Genomic DNA, 24,457 nt, shown 5'->3' on the forward strand with positions numbered 1-24,457 from the left:
ATCTGGGACTGTTGGTGGTCTGTAATATAGCCTCATTTACATGATCATCTAGGACTGTTGGTGGTCTGTAATATAGCCTCATTAACATGATCATCTAGGACTGTTGGTGGTCTGTAATATAGCCTCATTTACATGAACATCTGGGACTGTTGGTGGTCTGTAATATAGCCTCATTAACATGATCTGGGACTGTTGGTGGTCTGTAATATAGCCTCATTAACATGATCTGGGACTGTTGGTGGTCTGTAATATAGCCTCATTAACATGATCTGGAACTGTTGGTGGTCTGTAATATAGCCTCATTTACATGATCATCTGGGACTGTTGGTGGTCTGTAATATAGCCTCATTTACATGATCATCTAGGACTGTTGGTGGTCTGTAATATAGCCTCATTAACATGATCATCTAGGACTGTTGGTGGTCTGTAATATAGCCTCATTTACATGAACATCTGGGACTGTTGGTGGTCTGTAATATAGCCTCATTAACATGATCTGGGACTGTTGGTGGTCTGTAATATAGCCTCATTAACATGATCTGGGACTGTTGGTGGTCTGTAATATAGCCTCATTAACATGATCTGGGACTGTTGGTGGTCTGTAATATAACCTCATTAACATGATCTGGGACTGTTGGTGGTCTGTAATATAGCCTCATTTACATGATCTGGGACTGTTGGTGGTCTGTAATATAGCCTCATTAACATGATCTGGGACTGTTGGTGGTCTGTAATATAGCCTCATTAACATGATCTGGGACTGTTGGTGGTCTGTAATATACTCATTAACATGATCTGGAACTGTTGGTGGTCTGTAATATAGCCTCATTTACATGATCATCTGGGACTGTTGGTGGTCTGTAATATAGCCTCATTTACATGATCATCTAGGACTGTTGGTGGTCTGTAATATAGCCTCATTTACATGATCATCTGGGACTGTTGGTGGTCTGTAATACAGCCCCATTAACATTGTCATCTAGAACTGTTGGTGGTCTGTAATATAGCCTCATTAACATGATCTGGGACTGTTGGTGGTCTGTAATATAGCCTCATTAACATGATCTGGGACTGTTGGTGGTCTGTAATATAGCCTCATTAACATGATCATCTAGGACTGTTGGTGGTCTGTAATATAGCCTCATTTACATGATCATCTGGGACTGTTGGTGGTCTGTAATATAGCCTCATTTACATGATCATCTGGGACTGTTGGTGGTCTGTAATATAGCCCCATTAACATTGTCATCTAGGACTGTTGGTGGTCTGTAATATAGCCTCATTAACATGATCTGAGACTGTTGGTGGTCTGTAATATAGCCTCATTAACATGATCTGGGACTGTTGGTGGTCTGTAATATAGCCTCATTAACATGATCATCTAGGACTGTTGGTGGTCTGTAATATAGCCTCATTTACATGAACATCTGGGACTGTTGGTGGTCTGTAATATAGCCTCATTAACATTATCTGGGACTGTTGGTGGTCTGTAATATAACCTCATTAACATGATCTGGGACTGTTGGTGGTCTGTAATATAGCCTCATTAACATGATCTGGGACTGTTGGTGGTCTGTAATATAGCCTCATTAACATGATCTGGGACTGTTGGTGGTCTGTAATATAGCCTCATTTACATGATGATACCTTTCTTATTTCTCCAGTCCACCCACAATGCTTCACTGGTCTAGCTCTCCAGTTTATCCTGATGGAGCACTGTGTGACATTTTCCCTGACTAATAATGCCACCCCTCCTCCTCCTTTAATCCTTCCTGCTGTGTCACGTATGAAACAATGGAACACTGGATCCTGCCCATTCTCACTAATGGCTACAACGTGATAATTCCAGCTGCTGATTCGTACCCTGAGGTCATCTGCCATGATACTTCTGCCATGATTCTTCTTGCTTTGAAATATATTGAGCTCAGGGCACTGGTCACACCATGCTGAACTTTTTAATTCCTGACTTTGACTGCGTTCTTTCCAATATCTACCTTCACAACCTCTCCACTCACTGTTCTGGAATACTGGTTCCCATCTTCCTGCAACTTTACCTTAAACAGCCCTACCATTAACCGTGGGCACCTTCTTCAGTATGGGCAGATGGTCTAAATGGCATGTTTCTGTGTGGTTTTACACCAGGAATGTTTAATATCCTTCCCCAGTCCATCTTGGGTAAAGCACTCTCCACGCCTGCACAGAGCACTGTTGTGGGAAAGCAGCATCCATCATCACCCAGGCCAGGCTCTCCTCTCACTGCTGCCATCAGGAAGGAGGTACAGGAGCCTCAGGACCCCCACCACCCAGGCCAGGCTCTCCTCTCACTGCTGCCATCAGGAAGGAGGTACAGGAGCCTCAGGACCCACACCACCCAGGCCAGGCTCTCCTCTCACTGCTGCCATCAGGAAGGAGGTACAGGAGCCTCAGGACCCCCACCACCCAGGCCAGGCTCTCCTCTCACTGCCACCATCAGGAAGGAGGTACAGGAGCCTCAGGACCCCCACCACCCAGGCCAGGCTCTCCTCTCACTGCCACCATCAGGAAGGAGGTACAGGAGCCTCAGGACCCCCACCACCCAGGCCAGGCTCTCCTCTCACTGCCACCATCAGGAAGGAGGTACAGGAGCCTCAGGACCCACACCACCCAGGCCAGGCTCTCCTCTCACTGCCACCATCAGGAAGGAGGTACAGGAGCCTCAGGACTCACACCACCCAGGCCAGGCTCTCCTCTCACTGCCGCCATCAGGAAGGAGGTACAGGAGCCTCAGAACCCACACCAGGTTCAGGAATATTTATTAGCCCTCAACCATCAGATTCCTGAACCAGAGGGGATGATTTCACTCAACATCACTCAACCCACCACTGAACTGTTCCCACAACCATTGGGATCACTGTCAAGGGCACTTCATCTCATGTTCTCGGTTTATGCTTATTTATTTATTACTATCATTTCTTTATTTCTATTTTTGTATTTACAGTTTGTCGATTTCTACACGTTAGTTGTTTGTTGTGTGTGGTTTTTCATTGATTCTATTGTGTTTCTTTGTATTGACTGTGGATGTCTACAGGAAAATGAATCTCAGGGTTGTATATGGTGACGTATAATGCTTTGATAATAAATTTACTCTGAACTTTCACAAGCTGTTTCCCTACTGAGGGAATGGCCGACTCCAAGTAAAGGCAAACAGACATACCTGTGATAATCTCGTACAGGTGCAGGCCCCTCCACTGCTGGGTCCGACTGTCAAACACCAGCGGGCCCTGGCAATAGGCCCGGCACTCCTTTTCGGCCTGCCAGAACTGACTGAGAGCCTCTTCGAGCGCTGCGATGGCCAGTCCGTACTCCTCCTCACCAAAGTGCTCCAGCCCCCTGTTAAAGGCCTCCTGCCAATGAAGCAGCCATGGGTTAGCTCACACAGAACTTCAGCTAAAGAGATGTATCCCCACCCTAACCCCACTGTGCCAAAACCAGCAGTCCCCCACACCCACCACTGCTGACTGCTGCTCATTGACCAACTCCGACATTGCTGCGACCCTGACCCCACTGTGACCTCTGACCCTGGTCAAGCTGCAGAAAGCGGGATTTCCCAATGGCTAATCACTTCAATTCCAACCCCCATGACATGGCTTCCTCTACTACCATCAGACAAGCCACACATCAGTGCCACTCGCTCTGTCCATCGGGAACGTAATGCCAGTGGCCCACTGGTTGCCCGCCAATGCACAGTGTCCCAGACTGCTACAGTGCAGCCAAGAGAACAATGATTCCTTGGGTGACATCTTCCAGATAGTCGATCACTTTGGCTTTGCTATGTCTTCCACTTACTGTTTACATTTTAATTTGTTTTCAGACTGTTGGACCCTGTGACTAAGTGTCTGTGATAATCTTGTACAGGTGCAGGCCCCTGCACTGCTGGGTCCGACTGTCAGACACCAGCGGGCCCAATGAATTGAGCGAGCTAGTATTCTGCTGTCCCAAGAAAGGTCCAGGAGGGAAATGTGAGCACGAGGAGAAGCTCCGAGACGAGACAAAGGGCTATAATTGACAACATTTCTCACCGATTAAAACATCAAGGCAAATGCAGAGGAAGGCAAGTCATTGCCCTCGGAGGGGCTGCTGGTTCGAGTCATTGCCCTCGGAGGGGCCGGTGGTTCGAGTCATTGCCCTCGGAGGGGCCGGTGGTTCGAGTCATTGCCCTCGGAGGGGCCGCTGGTTCGAGTCACTGCCCTCGGAGGCTCCCAATGATCACTGAAATGTTATTGAAATTCTGAGATTTATGGGTTGGACTGCAGTTCATATTGGCATCTTTCAGGTCTGTGTTTTTATCTTCTTCAGTTCTCACCCTTTCTTTCTTGTTGCCGCTTGGTGCGCTGAGGGTTTGGGGTTTGATGTTCTTGTTCTCTCTCCTTGTGAGTGATCTGTTAGTTTCTGTGTAAGGACGAGGGTTTGGGGTTTGCGAGATTTTACTTATTTTTCTTTGCATGCAGGGTGTGATTGATGTCTTTTACTCAACTGCTTCTACAGTTTCCTGCATTTTATGGCTATCTGGAGAAGACAAACCTCAGGGTTGTATTCTGCACGCAAACTTTGAAAATAAGGTCAACCTTTGAACCCGGAACCCTATCACTGGACATCCAGCTACCTACACACTGACCCAATGGATGGCAGATTCCCAGAAGGCAGGGACTGACAATCACAACCATCCCTGGCCCCACCACACCCTACCATGTATGGCCGTATCTCCCGGTCAGCAAAGTGGCTCTCCTGGACGCCCTCCATCTGCCTATAGCGCTCAAGGCTCTGTCTCATCTCCATGTGCTCGGGGTTGGCCAAGAAGAAGGTGTGGGCAGCAGCTGCAGCCTTGTCCAGTTCACCCAGCTGAAAGAGATACACAGCATTACCCACGCTTACACTTGCAAACTTCTAGGAATACCATAGAGAGCATTTTTAAAAACCAACAGGAGGCAAATTAAAGTCATTAAGGTAAAGATGGAATATGGAAAGTAAGCTAGCCAATAATATTAAAGAGGATACCAAAAGTTTCTTCACATAGTGTACATAAAGTGCAAAAGAGAGCCAAGAGTGGATACCAGATCACTGAAAAACCATGCTGGAGAGGCGACAATGGGGGACAACGATATGGCTGATGAACTGAATAAGTGTTTTGCATCAGTCTTCAATTTGGAAGACACTAACAGTATGGCAGAATTTCCAGGAGTTAGGAGGCATGAAGTGTGTGAAGTTATCATAATTAGAGAAAGTTCTTGGGAAACGGAAAGGTCTGATGGTAGCTAAGTCACCTGAACCAGATGGTGGACACCGCAGGGCTCTGAAAGAGGGGCTGAGGACATTGGTAATGATCCTTCTAGAATCACAAGATTCTGGAATGGTTCCAAAAGGACTAGAAAATTGCATATGACACTCCACTCTTCAGAAAGGGATAGAGGCAGAAAAAAGGAAATTATAGGCCAGTTAGTCTGACCTCAGTGGTTGGGAAGATTGTGGAGTCAATTGTTAAGGATGTGGTTTCATGATACTTGGAAACACATGTTAAAATAGGCTGTAGTCAGCATGGTCTCCTCAAGGGAAAATCTTGCCTGACAAATCTTCTTTGAAGAAATAACAGAACAAACAAAGGAGAATTGCTTGATGTTGTGTACTTGGATTTTCAGAAATCCTTTGATGAGGTGCTACACACCAGGCTACTGAACAAGCTACGAGCCCACGGTATTACTGGAAATACCCTACCCACGGATTGGCAGGGGGCAAAGAGTGTGATACAGGGAGCCTTTGCCGGCGGGCTGCCGGTGAGTAGTGCCGTTCCACGGGGGTTTGTGTTGGCTCCGATTCTTTTTATGTTGTTGATCTGGATGATGGCATGCATGGCTCTGTGTTGCAAAGATCGCAGAGGATATGAAGATAGGCGGAGGGACAGGTAGTTTGACGAATTAAAGAGACTACAAAAGGACAGACAGATTAGGAGAATGGGCAAAGAAATAACAGATGGAATACAGTGTCAGGAAGTGTCTGGTCATGGAGCTGGTAGAGGAGATGAAAGGATTGACTATTTTCTAAATGGAGTGAAAATACAAAAAACGGAGGCTCCAGGGGACTTGAGAGTCTTTGTGCAGGATTCCCTGAAGGTTAATTTGCAGGGTGAGCCTGTGGTGAGGAAGACAAATGTGACGTTAGCATTCATTTCAAGGGGACCAGAATATAAAAGCAAGGGTGTAATGTTGAGACTTTATAAGGCACTGGTGAGGCCTCACTTGGAGTATTGAGAGCAGGTTTGGGCTCCTCAGAAAGGGTGTGCTGACACTGTTCAGAGAGGGCTCATGAAAATGATTCCAGGATTGAATGGGTTGTCATATGAAGAACACTGGGTGGCTCTGGTCCGTATTCATTAGAATTCAGAAGAATGAGGGGTGACCTCATTGAAACCCATCGAATGGTGAAAGGCCTCGATAGAGTGGATGTGGAGAGGATGTTCCTCTGGTGAGAGAGTCTAGGTCCTGTGGCTGACCCTATCAACAATAAGTACTCCATTTTGAGTACTGCTGGTGGGGATGGGGGGCGGGGGGAGACCTACCTGGGGGTAGCAACAGCAGCCGTGCCCCAGGCACTGAGTTTGACTCTGTGGCTCAGAAGGACAGGGAACTGAAGAGGATAGCAGTAATAGGGGACCCTATAGTCAGGGGGACAGATAGGCAATTCTGTGGATGCAAAAAGGAAACACGGATGGTAGTCTGTCTCCCAGGTGTCAGGGTCGGAGATGTTCCTGGACGCATCCACAATATTCTGAAATGGGAGGGTGAGCAGCCAGAAGTCATGGTACGTATTAGTACCAACGACATAGGAAGAAAAATGGAGGAGGTCCTGATAAGAGAATATAGGGAGTTAGGAAAGAAGCTAACAAGCAGGACTCAAAGGATAGTAATCTCAGGACAGCTGCCTGTGCCACTGACAGTGCGGAGAGGAATAGAGTGAGGTGGCAGATAAATGCGTGGCTGAAGAATTGGAGCAAGGGGCAGGGATTCAGATTTCTGGATAATTGGGACCTCTTCTGGGGCAGGTGGGACCTGTGCAAAAGGGAAGGGTTGCACTTGAATCTGAGGGGGATTGATATTTTTGCAGACAGGTTTACTAGAGCTGTTGGGAGTGTTTTGAACCTCTTTTTTTAACTGCTTATTTTGTTTTGTCACATTATAGAAACTCAAAGAAGTTAATAATTAAAAAAAGTTCTTCGAGGAAGTAACAAGCAGGCTGGACAAAGGAGAGGCAGTGGATGTCATTTACTTGGATTTTCAGAAGGTGCTTGATTAAGAGCCACACGTGAGGCTGCTTAACAAGATCAAATCCTACAACATTACAGGAAAGATACTGGCATGGATAGAGGAATGGCTGACAGGGGAGGCAGTGAGTGTGAATAAAAGAGGCCTTTTCTGGTTGGCTGCCAGCGTCTAGTGGCGTTCCTCAGGGAACACACACTGCTGGTGGAACGCAGTAGGCCAGGCAGCATCTATGGGGAGAAGCGCTGTCAAAATCTGGGTCTCAGCCCGAAACGTCGACAGTGCTTCTCCCTGTAGATGCTGCCTGGCCTGCTGTGTTCCACCAGCATTTTGTGTGTTGCTTGAATTTCCAGCATCTGCAGATTTCCTCACGTTTGTGTTCCTCAAGGGTCTGCATTGGGACCATTACTTTTCATAACTGATGGCTTTGTGGCAAACTTTGCGGATGATATGAACATAGGTGGAGGGGATAATGTGTTTTGGTAAAAGGAACAATAGACCATTATCTAAATGGGGAGTAGGTTCAAACACCAGAGGTGCTGAGGGACTTAGGAGTCCTCGTGCAAGACTCCCAGAAGGTTAATTTACAGGTTGAATCTGTGGTAAAGAAGGCACATGCGATGTTGGCATTTATTTCAAGGGGAACAGAATGTAAAAGCAAGGAGATAATGCTGAGGCTTTATAAGACGCTAGTCAGGCTGCACTTGGAGTATTGTCAACCGTTTTGGGTCCCATATCTCAGAAAGGATGTGTTGTCATTGGAGAGAGTCCAGTGGAGGATCACGAGGATGATTCTGGGAATGGAAGGGTTAACACTTGAGGAGCATTTGGCAGTTTAGAGTCTGTACTCAATGAAATCTAGAAGAATACGAGGCCAGTTGTTATGTACTTTTAGGGCAGAAGTTGATAAGACTCTAGATTGGTCAGGGCAGAAAGGGATAGAGGGAGAAGCAGGAGATTGGGGCTGAGAGGGAAAATGGATCAGCCATGATGAAATAGTGGCACAGCCTCGAATGGCCAAATTCTGCTCCTATATCTGATGGTCCTAGAGTATGGAGGGGTTGCTGCACAGGATCGGAAAAAGCTGCAGGAAACTAGCCAGCTCCATCATGGGCACCAATGTGAAAGACACCTTCAAATGGTGATGCCTCAAAAAAGCCGGTGTCCATCGTTAAGGACCCCCATTATCCAGTCGTGCCCGCTTCCCATTGCCACCATCAGGGAGGAGGTACAGGAGCCTGAAGGCACACACTCAACATTTCAGGAACAGCTTCTTCCCCTCTGCCATCGAGGAGGAGGTACAGGAGCCTGAAGGCACACACTCAGCGATTCAGGAACAGCTTCTTCCCCTCTGCCATCAGGGAGGAGGTACAGGAGCCTGAAGACACACACTCAACGATTCAGGAACAGCTTCTTCCCCTCTGCCATCAGGGAGGAGTTACAGGAGCCTGAAGGTGCACACTCAGTGATTCAGGAACAGCTTCTTCCCGTCTGCCATCAGGGAGGAGGTACAGGAGCCTGAAGACACACACTCAACATTTCAGGAACAGCTTCTTCCCCTCCGTCATCAGATTTCCAGGAACATTACCTCAGTACATTTTCCTCTTCTTGGACTACATATTTAATTTATATATATCTATATCTTACTGTAATGTTATTGTTTTGTTACTATGTATCACACTGTACTACTGCAAATAACAAATTTCATGACACGTCAGTGATATTGAACCCCATTCTGATTCTGGACTCACTGCCAGCCCAATGAGTAATTCCACCATTTCCCGTGACCCAATCTCCTTACCTCATCTGGAATCCCTCCAATTCTTCCAAAACCCCATTCACACCATTCGGCCCATCGCGCCTGCTCTGCTACGGGTGGTGGGCACCTTGGTACAGTAGCAGTGAGCACAATGCTAATATAGCACGAAGCAGAGCTCAGAGTTCAATTCCGGTGTTGTCTGCGGAACGTGAGGGTTTTCCCCAGCTGTCCCGGTTTTCTCTCACAGTAGAAAGACAGGACAGGTAGGTCAATTGATCATTGTAAATTGCTCCATGATTCGTTTCAGGTTAGACTGGGGGGGTTGCCTGGGTTACCGGCCTACCCCAAGCTATATCGCTAAATAAATAGAGACAGATACATTTGGGACGTTGACTCTTTTATAGGCATATGGACGATAGAAAAACAGAGGGCTTTGGGCGAGGGAACGGTTAGACTGGTCTTGGAGTAGGTTAAAGGTCAGCACAATATCATGAGCCAAAGGGTCCGTACTGTGCTGCAGTGTTCGATGTTCTGTTCAGTGAGGAAACAGGGAAGGCTGACGAGGCTGGCTGTCGCTGTGGCATCTTCACACCCCACACGGGGCAATACCCACACTCTGGTAATCAACGTGCTGAATCTTCACCTGAATGGTTCATAGTTTTATGTAAAAGTGTATGTGTATATACACTATACACATCACCAAATATATCCCCAAGGACGTTCACAGAAAATACAAAGAGAAAACACAAAATGGTAAAATAATAAATAAGCAAAAACACTGAGAACATGAGATGAAGAGTCCTTGAAAGTGAGTCCATAGGTTGTGTGAACAGTTCAGTGTTGGGGTGAGTGAAGTTATCCCCTCTGGTTAAAGACCCTGATGGTTGAGGGGTCATAACTGTTCCTGAAGCTGATGGTGTGGGTGCTGAGGCTCCTGTACCTCCTTCCTGATGGCAGCAGTGAGAGGAGAGCCTGGCCTGGGTGGTGGGGGTCCTGAGGCTCCTGTACCTCCTTCCCGATGGCAGCAGTGAGAGGAGAGCCTGGCCTGGGTGGTGGGGGTCCTGAGGCTCCTGTACCTCCTTCCTGATGGCAGCAGTGAGAGGAGAGCCTGGCCTGGGTGGTGGGGGTCCTGAGGCTCCTGTACCTCCTTCCCGATGGCAGCAGTGAGAGGAGAGCCTGGACTGGGTGGTGGGGGTCCTGAGGCTCCTGTACCTCCTTCCCGATGGCAGCAGTGAGAGGAGAGCCTGGCCTGGGTGGTGGGGGTCCTGAGGCTCCTGTACCTCCTTCCCGATGGCAGCAGTGAGAGGAGAGCCTGGACTGGGTGGTGGGGGTCCTGAGGCTCCTGTACCTCCTTCCTGATGGCAGCAGTGAGAGGAGAGCCTGGCCTGGGTGGTGTGGGTGCTGAGGCTCCTGTATCTCCTTCCTGATGGCAGCAGTGAGAGGAGAGCCTGGCCTGGGTGGTGGGGGTGCTGAGGCTCCTGTATCTCCTTCCTGATGGCAGCAGTGAGAGGAGAGCCTGGCCTGGGTGGTGGGGGTCCTGAGGCTCCTGTATCTCCTTCCTGATGGCAGCAGTGAGAGGAGAGCCTGGCCTGGGTGGTGCGGGTCCTGAGGCTCCTGTACCTCCTTCCCGATGGCAGCAGTGAGAGGAGAGCCTGGACTGGGTGGTGGGGGTCCTGAGGCTCCTGTACCTCCTTCCTGATGGCAGCAGTGAGAGGAGAGCCTGGCCTGGGTGTTGGGAGTCCTGAGGCTCCTGTACCTCCTTCCTGAGGGCAGCAGTGAGAGGAGAGCCTGGCCTGGGTGGTGGGGGTCCTGAGGCTCCTGTACCTCCTTCCTGATGGCAGCAGTGAGAGGAGAGCCTGGCCTGGGTGGTGGGGGTCCTGAGGCTCCTGTACCTCCTTCCCGATGGCAGCAGTGAGAGGAGAGCCTGGACTGGGTGGTGGGGGTCCTGAGGCTCCTGTACCTCCTTCCTGATGGCAGCAGTGAGAGGAGAGCCTGGACTGGGTGGTGGGGGTCCTGAGGCTCCTGTACCTCCTTCCCGATGGTGGCAGTGAGAGGAGAGCCTGGCCTGGGTGGTGGGGGTCCTGAGGCTCCTGTACCTCCTTCCTGATGGCAGCAGTGAGAGGAGAGCCTGGCCTGGGTGGTGTGGGTCCTGAGGCTCCTGTACCACCTTCCCGATGGCAGCATTGAGAGGAGAGCCTGGCCTGGGTGGTGGGGGTCCTGACGATGGATGCTGCTTTCCCGTGACAATGCTCCACGTGCTCAAATGTGGGGAGGGTTTCATTATTGGATTAGGGATGGATTAGGCCATATCCCCTACTTTTCCATACAAGGGCACTGGTGTTTCCATACCAGGTCGTGATGCAGCCAGTCAATATACTCTCCACCACATGACTATAAAGTTTGTCGAAGTTTTAAATGGCATCACAAATCCTCAAAAACTTCTAAGGAAATAGAGCCAGTTTTAACTGAAGTTCCCCACACCACTTCTCTTGTTTGTAAAAGCGAGCTGTTCTTGGCCGGGAAGATTGAGAAGTGATAAACATTTGCTCTGCTCCAGCCCACAGAGTGGTACGTGCTCATTCACACTGCAGGAATGCGAGACGTACCAGAAAACTTCTGGAATACAGGACGCAGCTCGTCTCAGCAGCCCAGACACACACGCACGCACGCATGCACGCACACACACACACACACACACACACGTACGTAGTGAGAGACTTTGTGGAGGGGCAAGTAGTGCTGAGGAAGCAGGATATCTGCAGATGGACTTAGACAGATTAGGAGAATGGGCAAAGAAGTGGCAGATGGAATACAGTGTCGGGAAGTGTGTGGTCATGCACTTCAGTAGAAGAAATAAAAGCCAAGTCTATTTACTAAATGGAGTGGAAATTCAAAAATCTGAGGCGCAAAGGGATTTGCAAAGGCAAATGCGATGTTAGCATCTATTTTGAATATAAAAGTAGGGATGAATTCCCAAGGTTTTGTAAGGCATTGGTCAGACTGCTCGTGGAGTATTGTGAGCAGATTTGGACCCAATAGCTAGGCAAAGATGTGCTGGCATTGGAAAGAGGAGGCTCATGAGAATGATTCTGGGAATGAAAGGGTTAACACATGAAAAGCATTTGATGCCTCTGGGCCTATACTCGCTGGAGTTTAGACAAATAAGGGGGACGTCATTGAAACCTATCCAATGTTGATAAGCCTCGATAGAGTGGATGTTCCCTATAGTGGCAGGGGGTGGGGGGGGGGGGGGGATCTAGGCCAGAGGACAGAGTCTTGCAATACAGGGACATCCATTTAGAACAGAGATGAGGAGGAATTGCTTTAGCCAGAGAGTGGGAGAGCAGTGAATTGGGGAATTGTGGCTGTGGAGGCAAAGTCGTTGGGTATATTTTAAAGCAGAGGTTGATAGGTTCTTACAGCTTAAAGTTACGGGGAGGAGGCGGGTTGAGAGGGATAATAAGTCAGCCGTGAAGTGGCAAGCAGATTTAATGGGCTGAACGGCCTAATTCTACACCTATGCCTTATGGTTAAGGATCTTACCCTTAACCATGTACTTTTATTTTTTACTTTTGACCGACCAAGATGCAGTATTGTACATTTGGCCGGTTAAACTCCATCTGCCATTTCTCTGCCCATATCTGCAACTGATCTATATCCCACTATTTTTGCCACCTTCAAATACCCCTGTGGGTGGGAAGGGGATAATATACTGGAGGGGTGCAGCACTGGGAGGAGAGAACAGGGCACTGCTTGCAAAACTGGTTCAGTTATTACCCCTCAGCCATCAGGCTCTTGAACCAAAGGGGTTAACGTCACTTGCTCCATCACTGAAATGCTCCCACAATCTATCTACTCACTTTCAAGGACTCATCTCATCTTCTCAATATTTATTGTTTATTTATTTATTAATATTTTTCTTTTTCTATTTGTACAGTGCATTGTCTTTTATACACGGTTGAATGCCCAGTTGGTGCGGCCTTTCATTGTTTCTGTTACGGTTATTATACTACTGTGGATTTATTGAGTACGCCCACAAGAAAATCAATCTCAGGGTTGTATGGCAATACATGTGTACTTTGATAATAAACTTACTTTCAACATTGTAAACACTCTGTTTGTACAACAAGACCATGATATACCGAAGCAGAATTTGGCCTATTGTACTGACAGAGCAGTCTCTACACAGAGAAACTCCCCCTTCCCAGTGGCAGGCGTCTGTTGGAGCCCTGATGCATACTGAGGAGGGCCTTCATTGCTGCTTTGATGGTGACCTTCCTTTCGGCCTGAGGTGAGACATGAGATCTTCACTAACCAGAGTTCCCATCCATCAGCCCAGTAACTGAAACCACCCACACCTCCCTGCAGGAAGGCATGGACAATCCTTATGCACAGACATGAGAAGACTCACAGCACAACTGTCCAGGAAAAAACTAGGCCATTCAGCCCATCGAGTAAGTTCTGTCATTCCATCCTGGCTGAGTTATTATCCCCCTCAACCCCATTCTCCTCTCTTTTCTCAATAACTCTTCATGCCATCACTAATCAAGAACCTATCGACCTCTGCTTTAAATATACCCAATGACTTGGGCTCCACAGTTAAATAACAGACTCACCACCCCCACATCTCTGTTCTAAATGGACATCCCCCTAATCTGAGGCTGTGTCCTCTGGTCGTAGACTCCCCACTATAAGAGTCATCCTCTCCACACCCACTCTAGCTAGGCCTTCCAATATTTGATAGGTTTCAATGACATCCCCCTCATTCTTCTAAACTCCAGCGTATACAGGCCCAGAGCCAACAAATGTTCCCCATATGTTAACTCATTCTTTCCCAGAATCATTCTCGTGAACTTCCTCGGGACCCTCTCCAATCTTTTTTTTAGATAAGGGGCCCAGAACTGCTCTCAATACTCCCAAGTGAGGTCTGACCATTGCCTTAGAAAGCTTCAGCATTGCATCCATATTTTAATTTTCTATAGAAAATGAGATGAGGGAGAGGACAGAGCCAGGCTCAGCCACACTGTCCACTGCCTCCACTCTCCATGGGTCTCCTGGGCAGAGATCTATGCTGGAAGGAGGGGCAGGCAGTCAACTTGGACAAAACGCCTGCTGCCTTCCTCGCCCTGGTGGTGGAGCCGACCAACAAGGAGACCTGTTACTGATTCCACCCTCACTATAACCCCCCTCCTCCATAACAGCCCCACGCAGCAGTGCTTTGGCTCAAATTCTGGTTTCTGTAGCAACAGTGAGACTCTTATGTAATTCCTAAAGAATTCAAGTCTGCCACGGTTCAATGCAAAAGTTTTCACAATCCACATTCCAGAGTTAGTGGGGGCGAGTTAACCCTTTCCCTGCTCAAATCTAGGCACCCAATACACACCTGTCAACACTGTCTCCTTACCTGTCCTCCTACAGGTGAGACCATCTGAACAGCCAATAGCAGTGCAGAAAGCCTCACTCCCACCCTTTTCCACTCCATCCATTAGTGTGGAGTGTAAAGATGTTTCTCCTTCCAAGGTTAACCACAAAGGGAATCCATTGACTCTAAGGATGAAAGTGTCAGCTTATGAGGGGGCTTCAGAGCTCTGGGCCTATAGTCACTGGAGTTTAGAAGAATGAGAGGGACCTTGATGAAACCTGTGAATACTGAAAGGTCTGGCTAGAGTGGGTGTGGAGAGGATGTTTCCTATAGTGGGGGAGTCTAGGACCAGAGGACACAGATAGAGTGGATGTGGAGAGGATGTTTCCTATAGTGGGGGAATCTAGGACCAGACGACACAGATAGAGTGGATGTGGAGAGGATGTTTCCTACACAGTGGGGGAGTCTAGGACCAGAGGACACAGTTAGAGTGGATGTGGAGAGGATGTTTCCTATAGTGGGGGAGTCTAGGACCAGAGGGCACAGATAGAGTGGATGTGGAGAGGATGTTTCCTATGGTGGGGGGTCTAGGACCAGAGGACACAGATAGAGTGGGTGTGGAGAGGATGTTTCCTATGGTGGGGGGGTCTAGGACCAGAGGGCACAGATAGAGTGGATGTGGAGAGGGTGTTTCCTATAGTGGGGGAGTCTAGGATCAGAGGACACAGATAGAGTGGATGTGGAGAGGATGATTCCTACAGTGGGGGAGACTAGGACCAGAGGACACAGTTAGAGTGGATGTGGAGAGGATGTTTCCTATAGTGGGGGAGTCTAGGACCAGAGGGCACAGATAGAGTGGATGTGGAGAGGATGTTTCCTATGGTGGGGGGTCTAGGACCAGAGGACACAGATAGAGTGGGTGTGGAGAGGATGTTTCCTATGGTTGGGGGGTCTAGGACCAGAGGGCACAGATAGAGTGGATGTGGAGAGGATGTTTCCTATAGTGGGGAGTCTGGGACCAGAGGACACAGATAGAGTGGGTGTGGAGAGGATGTTTCCTATAGTGGGGGAGTCTAGGACCAGAGGGCTCAGCCTCAGAACAGAGGGGCATCCACTTAGAACATAGACAAGGAGGAATTTCTTTATCCAGAGTGTAGTGAATGTGTGGAATTCATTGCCATAGTTGGTTGTGGAGGCCAAGTCATTGAGGATACTTAAAGTGGAGGGTGATAGATTCTTGATTAGTCAGGACATTAAAGGCTATGGGGGAAGAAAGCAGGAGAATGGAGTGAAGAGAGATAATTGATCATCCACAATGGAATGGGTGGGGCAGACTCGACAGGCCGAATGGCCTAGTTCTGCTCCTATGTCTTATGGAATTGAACTTACTGTAGACCGTAGACTAGAGCATAGTACAAGCTCCCAGGCAGTCAATGTTCTACTGATCTTTTAACCTACTAAGATTAATCTAACCCTTCCCTCCCATATAACCCTCCAATTTTCTGTCATCTATGTACTAAGTGCCTCTCAAATATCCTTAATGTATCTGCCTTTACCACCACCCTCAGCAGGGTATCCAGTCGCCCACCACTCTCTGTAAAATCTTACCCCGACATCCCCCTATACTTTCCTCCAAACAGCCTAAAATGATGCCCCGTCATGTTAGCCATTTCCTCCCTGGGAAACATATCTGACTTCCCACTCGATCTATGCCTCTTATTTCCCAATTTCCCTCAGAATCAATAAAGTATGTCTGTCTGTTATCATCCCGTTACACCTCAATCAAGTCACCTCTCATTCTTCTTCACTTCAAAGAGAAAAGCCCTAACTCGCTCAGCCTATCCTCAAAAGACATGCTTTCCAATCAAGGCAACATCCTAGAAAATCTCTTCTGCACCCATATCCCACTCTTCCTATACAGAGTCTATGAACATCATTTCTTAGCTCTTCTCTGTCCAAGCTCTGAGCCGAGAAGTCGTTTGCTTATACCACCAGTAATTTCCATTGGACGTCTGTCCTGGCGGCTCCGATTGCCACCGTCACTAGGTGTATGTACAGAGGAAGGTGCTGCAAAAGGGCCAGTAACCACCCTGCTCACAGACAGTTCATCCCACTCCTATCAAATACCCCTCATTCTTCTAAACTTCAGCAAAAACAAGCCCAGAGAATAGAGCCATTAAACACTCTGTGTACATTAACCCTTCCATTTCCCAGGACCATTCTCGTGAACCTCCTCTAGATCCTCTCCAATGCCAGCACCTCTTTTTTCAAAACAATAAAAGTTTTTAAATGTTAGCTCTTTCTTAAATAAATCTGTACCTGTGAACTGAATTTGATTTTTGCAACCTTAAATTACATCTACTAAACACTGCTTGGTACAGAAACCGATCTGCAGTGAAAATGAACGTTTTACAACAGGAGTCACAACTACCTAACGTATTGCAAGAGGGGTGTGATTGGCAACTACATATTCCTGGATTTCGTTGCTTCAGGTGTGATAGAATCGGAGGGACAAGAAGGGGGAGGTGTTGCATTGCTTGTCAGAGAAAATATTACAGCGGTGCTCTGGCAGGATAGATTAGAGGGTTTGTCTAGGGAGACTATTTGGGTGGAATTGAGGAATGGGAAAGGTGTAGTAACACTTTTAGGGGTGTATTATAAACCACCTAATGGGGAGCGAGAACTGGAGGAGCAAATTTGCAAGGAGATAGCAGATATTTGTAGTAAGCATAGGGTGGTGATTGTGGGAGATTTTGATTTTCCACACATAGACTGGGAAGCCCATACTGTAAAAGGGCTGGATGGTTTGGAGTTTGTAAAATGTGGGCAGGATAGGTTTTTGCAGCAATGTATAGAGGTACTGACTAGAGAAGGCTGTTGGATCTCCTGTTAGGGAATGAGATAGGTCAGGTGACGGACGTATGTGTTGGGGAGCACTTTGGGTCCAGTGATCACAATAGCATTAGTTTCAATATAATTAGGGAGAAGGATAGGACTGGACCCAGGGTTGAGATTTTTGATTGGAAAAAGGCTAACTTTGAGGAGATGTGAAAGGATTTAGAAGAAGTGGATTGGGACAATTTGTTTTATGGGAAGGATGTAATAAAGAAATGGAGGTCATTTAAGGTGAAATTTTGAGGGTACAGAATCTTTATGTCCTGTTAGGTTGAAAGGAAAGGTTAAAAGTTTGAGAGAGCCACGGTTTTCAAGGGATACTGGAAACTTGGTTAGAAAAAAGAGAGATATCTACAATAAATATAGGCAGCATGTAAATGAGGTGCTCAAGGAATATAAAGAATGTAAAAATCTTAAGAAAGAAATTAGAAACGCTAAAAGAAGATACGAGATTGCTTTGGCAAGTAAAGTGAAAATAAATCCAAAGGGTTTCTACAATTACATTAATAGCAAAAGGACAATGAGGGATAAAATTGGTCCCTTAGAGAATCAGAGTGGACAGCTATGTGTGGAACCAAAAGAGATGGGGGGAAATGTTGAACAATTTCTTTTCTTCGGTATTCACTAAGAAGAAGGATACTGAATTGTGTAAGGTAAGGGAAACAAGTAGGGAAGTTATGGAAACTATGATGATTAAAGAGGACGAAGTACTGATGCTTTTAAGGAATATAAAAGTGGATAAATCTGCGGGTCCTGACAGGATATTCCCTAGGACCTTGAGGAAAGTTAGTGTAGAAATAGCAGGAGCTCTGACAGAAATATTTCAAATGTCATTAGAATTGGGGATGGTGCTGGAGGATTGGCGTATTACTCATGCGGTTCCATTGTTTAAAAATGGTTCTAAGAGTAAACCTAGCAATTATAGGCCTGTCAGTTTGACATCAGTGGTGGGTAAATTAATGGAAAGTATTCTTAGAGATGGTATATATAATTATCTGGAGAGACAGGGTCTGATTAGGAACAGTCAGCGTGGATTTGTGCATGAAAGGTCATGTTTGACAAATTTTATTGAATTTTTTGAACAGGTTACAAGGAAAGTTGATGAGTGTAAAGCAGTGGATGTTGTCTATATGGACTTCAGTAAGGCCTTTGACAAGGTTCCGCACGGAAGGTTAGTTAGGAAGGTTCAATCGTTAGGTATTAATATTGAAGTAGTAAAATGGATTCAACAGTGGCTGGATGGGAGATGCCAGAGAGTAGTGGTGGATAACTGTTTGTCAGGTTGGAGGCCGGTGACTAGCGGGGTGCCTCAGGGATCTGTACTGGGTCCAATGTTGTTTATCATATCCATTAATGATCTGGATGATGGGGTGGTAAATTGGATTAGTAAGTATGTAAATGTTACTAAGGTAGGTGGCGTTGTGGATAATAAAGTAGGTTTTCAAAGCTTGCAGAGAAATTTAGGCCAGTTAGAAGAGTGGGCTGAAAGATGGCAGATGGAGTTTAATGCTGATAAGTGTGAGGTGCTACATTTTGGTAGGAATAATCTAAATAGGACATACAAGGTAAATGGTAGGGCATTGAAGAATGCAGTAGAACAGAGTGATCTAGGAATAATGGTGCATAGTTCCCTGAAGGTGGAATCTCATGTGGATAGGGTGGTGAAGAAAGCTTTTGGTATGCTGGCCTTTATAAATCAGAGCATTGAGTATAGGAGTTGGGATGTAATGTTAAAATTGTACAAGGCATTGGTAAGGCCGAATTTGGAGTATTGTGTACAGTTCTGGTCACCGAATTATAGGAAAGCTATCAATAAAATAGAGAGAGTACAGAGAAGATTTACTGGAATGTTACCTGAGTTTCAGCACCTAAGTTACAGGGAAAGGTTGAACAAGTTAGGTCTTTATTCTTTGGAGCATAGAAGGTTGAGGGGGGACTTGATAGAGGTATTTAAAATTATGAGGGGGATAGATAGAGTTGATGTGGATAGGCTTTTTCCATTGAGAGTAGGAGAGATTTAAACAAGAGGACATGAGTTGAGAGTTAGGGGGCAAAAGTTTAATGGTAACATGAGGGGGAATTTCTTTACTCAAGAGTGGTAGCTGTGTGGAAGGAGCTTCCAGTAGAAGTGGTAGAGGCAGGATCGGTATTATCATTTAAAGTAAAATTGGATAGGTATATGGATAGGAAAGGAATGGAGGGTTATGGGCTGAGTACAGGTCAGGTGGACTAGGTGAGAGTAAGCGTTCAGCACGGACTAGAAGGGCCGAGATGGCCTGTTTCCGTGCTGTAACGGTTATATGGTTATACATAAATAAGTAGTGCAAGAAGAACAAAGGTGAGGTTCTGTATATGGGTTCATTGTCCATTCATAAATTGGATGGTGAAGGGCAGGAAGTTGCTCATGAAACATTGAGTGTGTGGCTTCAGGCTTCTGTACCACCTGCTTGATGGTAGTATTGAGAAGAGGGAAGGACCGAGGTGATGGGGTCCTTAATGATGGATGCTGGCTTGACGCATAGAAACAAAGAAAACCTGCAGCACAATACAGGTCCTTCGGCCCACAAAGTTGTGCCGAACATGTCCCTACCCTAGAAATTACTAGGCTTATCTATTGCCCTCTATTTTACTAAGCTCCATGTACCTATCTAAAAATCTCTTAAAAGACCCTATTCTATCCACCTCCACCACCATTGCTGGCAGCCCATTCCACACATTCACCACTCTCTGAGTAAAAAAACTTACCCCTGACATCTCCTCCTTACCGACTCCCCAGCACCTTAAAACTATGTCTTCTTGTGGCAACCATTTCAGCCCTGGGAAAAAGCCTCTGACTATCCACATGATCAATACCTCTCATCATCTTGTACACCTCTATCAGGTCACCTCTCATCCCCTGTCGCTCAAAGGAGAAAAGGCCGGCTCACTCAATCTATTCTCATAAGGCATGCTCCCCAATCCAGGCAACATCCTTGTAAATCTCCTCTGCACCCTTTCTATGGCTTCCACATCCTTCCTATAGTGAGGCAACGAGAACTGAGCACAGTACTCCAAGTGGGGTCTGACCAGGGTCCTACATAGCTGCAACATTACCTCTCAGCTCCTAAATTCAATTCCACAATTGATGAAGGCCAATACCCCTTATGCTTCTTAACCACAGAGTCAATCTGCGCAGCTGCTTTGAATGTGCTATGGACTCGGACCCCTCTGATCCTCCACACTGCCAAGAGTCTTACTATTAATACTATATTCTGTCATCATATTTGACCTACCAAAATGAACCACTTCACATCTGGGTTGAACTCCATCTGCCACTTCTCAGCCCAGTTTTGCATCCTATCAATGTCCTGCTGTAACCTCTGACAGCCCTCCAAACAAGCCACAACACCTCCAACCTTTGTGTCATCAGCAAACTTACTAACCCATCCCTCCACTTCCTCATCCAGGTCATTTATAAAAATCACGAAGAGTAAGGGTCCCAGAACAGATCCCTGAGGCACACCACTGGTGACTGACTTCCATGCAGAATACGACCCGTTTACAACCACTCTTTGCCTTCTGTGGGCAAGCCAGTTCTGGATCCACAAAGCAATGTCCCCTTGGATCATCTTTTGAAAGTGTCCTTGGTGCTGGGAAGGCTAGTGCCCATGATGGAGCTGAATGAGTTTACAACTTTCTGCAGATTTTTCCGATCCTTTGCTGTGGCCCCTCCATACCAGACAGAATGTTCTCCACAACACAGTTGTAGAAATATGTTAAGACTTTTTTTGACATACCAAATCCCTCAAACTCCTAATGACACATAGCCAGTGGTGCACCTTCCTCGTGACTGCATCAATATGTTTGAACTGATCTTCTGAGATGTTGACACATTACTCCTCACCCTCATCAAAGAACGTAACCTCCCAACACGCACACGTTTGTGATGTGGAAGGTCAGAGCTGTGAGATGCGGAGGGATCTGGGTGATTGAACAACTAGAAATTAGGTGCATCCAACTAGTGAGCATCACTTAGCAACACACACAAAATGCTGGAGGAACTCAGCAAGTCAGGCAGCATCTGTGAAAATGAACAAACAGTCAACATTTTGGCCTGAGAATTGTCTTCAGAACTGGAAAGCAAGGCGGAAGATGTCAGAATAAGAAAGTGGTGTGGAGAGGGGAAGGAGGGCAAGCTAGAAGCTGATAGGTGGGTGGGGAGGGGGAATAAAGCTGGGAGATGATACGTGTAAGAGGTAAAGGGCTGGCGAAGGAGGGATCTGATAGAAGAGTGGACCATGGGAGAAAGGGAAGGAGGAAGGGCACTGGGAAAGGCAATAGGCAGACGAGAAGAGGTGGAGGTCAGAGTGGTGAATTGAAGAAATGAGGAAAGGGTAAGGAGGGAAGTTATAGAAAGTTTAAGAATCGATATTTATGCCATCAGATTCAAGGGTTCTTAGACAGAAATATAAGGTGTTGCTCCTCCAACCTGAGAGTGGCCTCATTGGGGTAGAAAAGAGGCCATGGACTGACTGGAATGGGAACAGATTGGAATTTAAATGGTTGGCTATCATGAAACTCTGCTATTTGCAGATGGTGCAGAGGTGCTTGACAAAGGGGTCCCCCAATCTACGTCGGGTCTCACCAGTGTAGAGGAGGCCGCATTGGGAACACTGGATACAGAAGAACAGGCTCAGCCGGAACATTGACTTTTATTCCTCTGCAGAGGTGCTGCTGAGTCCCAGCAGCATCGTGTGTGCAGCTCGGGATTTGCAGAACCTGCTGTGTCGGGACATTATATTGGTGTAATACGTGGCATTAATGAGCTCAAATCTGGAGTATTGTGTATACCAGTTATTCACTGTGTTAATGTCTGCAACCCTTCCCTCTCCCACTGTGAACAACATAATCTGATATTTCTTTAGCAGGAGCTAAGGAACGCTCTCAGAAGGCCAAATGGAAGCATGTGAAATCACTCAAGCACTGACAGAGTCAGAGAGGAACAGCATGCATCAGATCTCTGAACGGAAAATGAACCCACCTCACTTTTTTCTCTTTATTTTGCTCTTTTTGCACTACTTATTGAATTTAATTTTTAACATACTTATTGTATTTTATTTTGATATACAATGTAGTACAGGCCCTTCCACCTACTTAACCCTTAGCTTAATCACAAGACAACTTACAATGACCAATTAACCTTTGAACTGTGGGACAAAACCAGGACACGTGGAGGAAATCCATGTGGTCACTGGGAGAACCAAATTGGTAAGGGTGCTGACGAAGAGGATTTCTTGGAATGTATGTGGGATGGTTTTCTGAACCAACATGTCGAGGAACCAACTAGAGAGCAGGCCATTCTAGATTGGGTATTGAGCAACGAGGAAGGGTTAGTTAGCAATCGTGTCGTGCGAGGCCCCTTGGGTAAGAGTGACCATAATATGGTGGAATTCTTCATTAAGATGGAGAGTGACATAGTTAATTCAGAAACAAAGGTTCTGAACTAAAAGAAGGGTAACTTTGAAGGTATGAGACGTGAATTAGCTAAGATAGACCGGCAAATGATACTTAAAGGGTTGACGGTGGATATGCAATGGCAAGCATTTAAAGATCGCATGGCTGAACTACAACAATTGCTCATCCCAGTTTGGCAAAAGAATAAACCAGGGAAGGTAGTGCATCCGTGGCTGACAAGGGAAATTAGGGATAGTATCAAGTCCAAAGAAGAAACATATAAATTAACAAAAAAAAAGCGGCACACCTGAGGACTGGGAGAAATTCAGAGACCAGCAGAGGAGGACAAAGGGCTTAATTAGGAAAGGGAAAAAAGATTATGAGAGAAAGCTGGCAGGGAACATGAAAACTGACTGTAAAAGCTTTTATAGATACGTGAAAAGAAAAAGATTGGTCAAGACAAATGTAGGTCCTTTACAGTCAGAAACAGGTGAATTGATCATAGGGAACAAAGACATGACAGACCAATTGAAAAACTACTTTGGTTCTGTCTTCACTAAGGAGGACATAAATAACCTTCCGGAAATACTTGTTAGTAGGGAAGTGGTGTTAGGTAAATTGAAAGGATTAAAGGCAGATAAATCCCCAGGGCCAGATGGTCTGCATCCCAGAGTGCTTAAGGAAGTAGCCCAAGAAATAGTGGATGCATTAGTGATAAATTTTTCAAAACTCCTTAGATTCTGGATTAGTTCCTGAGGATTGGAGGGTGGCTAATGTAACCCCACTTTTTAAAAAAGGAGGGAGAGAGAAACCGGGGAACTATAGACCGGTTAGTCTGACATCTGTGGTGGGGAAAATGCTAGACTTGGTTATCAAAGATGTGATAACAGCACATTTGGAAAGAGGTGAAATCATTGGACAAAGTCAGTGAAAGGAAAATCATGTCCGACGAAACTTAGAGAATTTTTTGAAGATGTAACTAGTAGAGTGGATAGGGGAGAGCCAGTGAATGTGGTATGTTTAGATTTTCAAAAGGCTTTTGACAAGGTCCCACACAGCAGATTAGTGTGCAAACTTAAAGCACACGGTATTGGGGGTATGGTATTGATGTGGATAGAGAATTGGTTGGGAGACAGGAAGCAAAGAGTAGGAGTAAACAGGACCTTTTCAGAATGGCAGGCAGTGACTAGTGGGGTACCGCAAGGCTCAGTGCTGGGACCCCAGTTGTTTACAATATATATTAATGATTTAGACGAGGGAATTAATGCAGCATCTCCAAGTTTGCGGATGACACGAAGCTGGGCGGCGGTGTTAGCTGTGAGGAGGATGCTAAGAGGATGCAGGGTGACTTGGATAGGTTAGGTGAGTGGGCAAATTCATGGCAGATGCAATTTAATGTGGATAAATGTGAGGTTATCCACTTTGGTTGCAAGAACAGGAAAACAGATTATTATCTGAACGGTGGCCGATTAGGAAAAGGGGAGATGCAACAAGACCTGGGTGTCATTGTACACCAGTCATTGAAAGTGGGCATGTAGGTACAGCAGGCGGTGAAAAAGGCAAATGGTATGTTGGCATTCATAGCAAAAGGATTGAGTACAGGAGCAGGGAGGTTCTACTGCAGTTGTACAAGGCCTTGGTGAGACCGCACTGAGAATATTGTGTGCAGTTTTGGTCCCCTAATCTGAGGAAAGACATTCTTGCCATAGAGGGAGTACA

The 24,457-nt window shown here is 46.5% G+C and overlaps 1 protein-coding gene across 1 annotated transcript in view; it reads right to left on the reverse strand.

Moving 5' to 3' along the window:
- The window catches only part of LOC132390630 (prolyl 3-hydroxylase 2-like), a 158,719-nt gene that overhangs the window by 63,563 nt on the left and 70,699 nt on the right, over positions 1-24,457 (reverse strand). The window contains exons 3-4 of the mRNA XM_059963227.1: positions 4,726-4,878; positions 3,194-3,383 (exon numbers count right to left, since the gene is read on the reverse strand). Of these exons, the coding sequence (XP_059819210.1) occupies positions 3,194-3,383; positions 4,726-4,878 (343 nt within the window). The remainder of the gene's footprint in view (positions 1-3,193; positions 3,384-4,725; positions 4,879-24,457) is intronic.

The sequence above is a fragment of the Hypanus sabinus genome, chromosome 2 (genome assembly GCF_030144855.1).
Source record: "Hypanus sabinus isolate sHypSab1 chromosome 2, sHypSab1.hap1, whole genome shotgun sequence".
NCBI classification, from domain to species: Eukaryota; Metazoa; Chordata; class Chondrichthyes; order Myliobatiformes; family Dasyatidae; genus Hypanus; species Hypanus sabinus.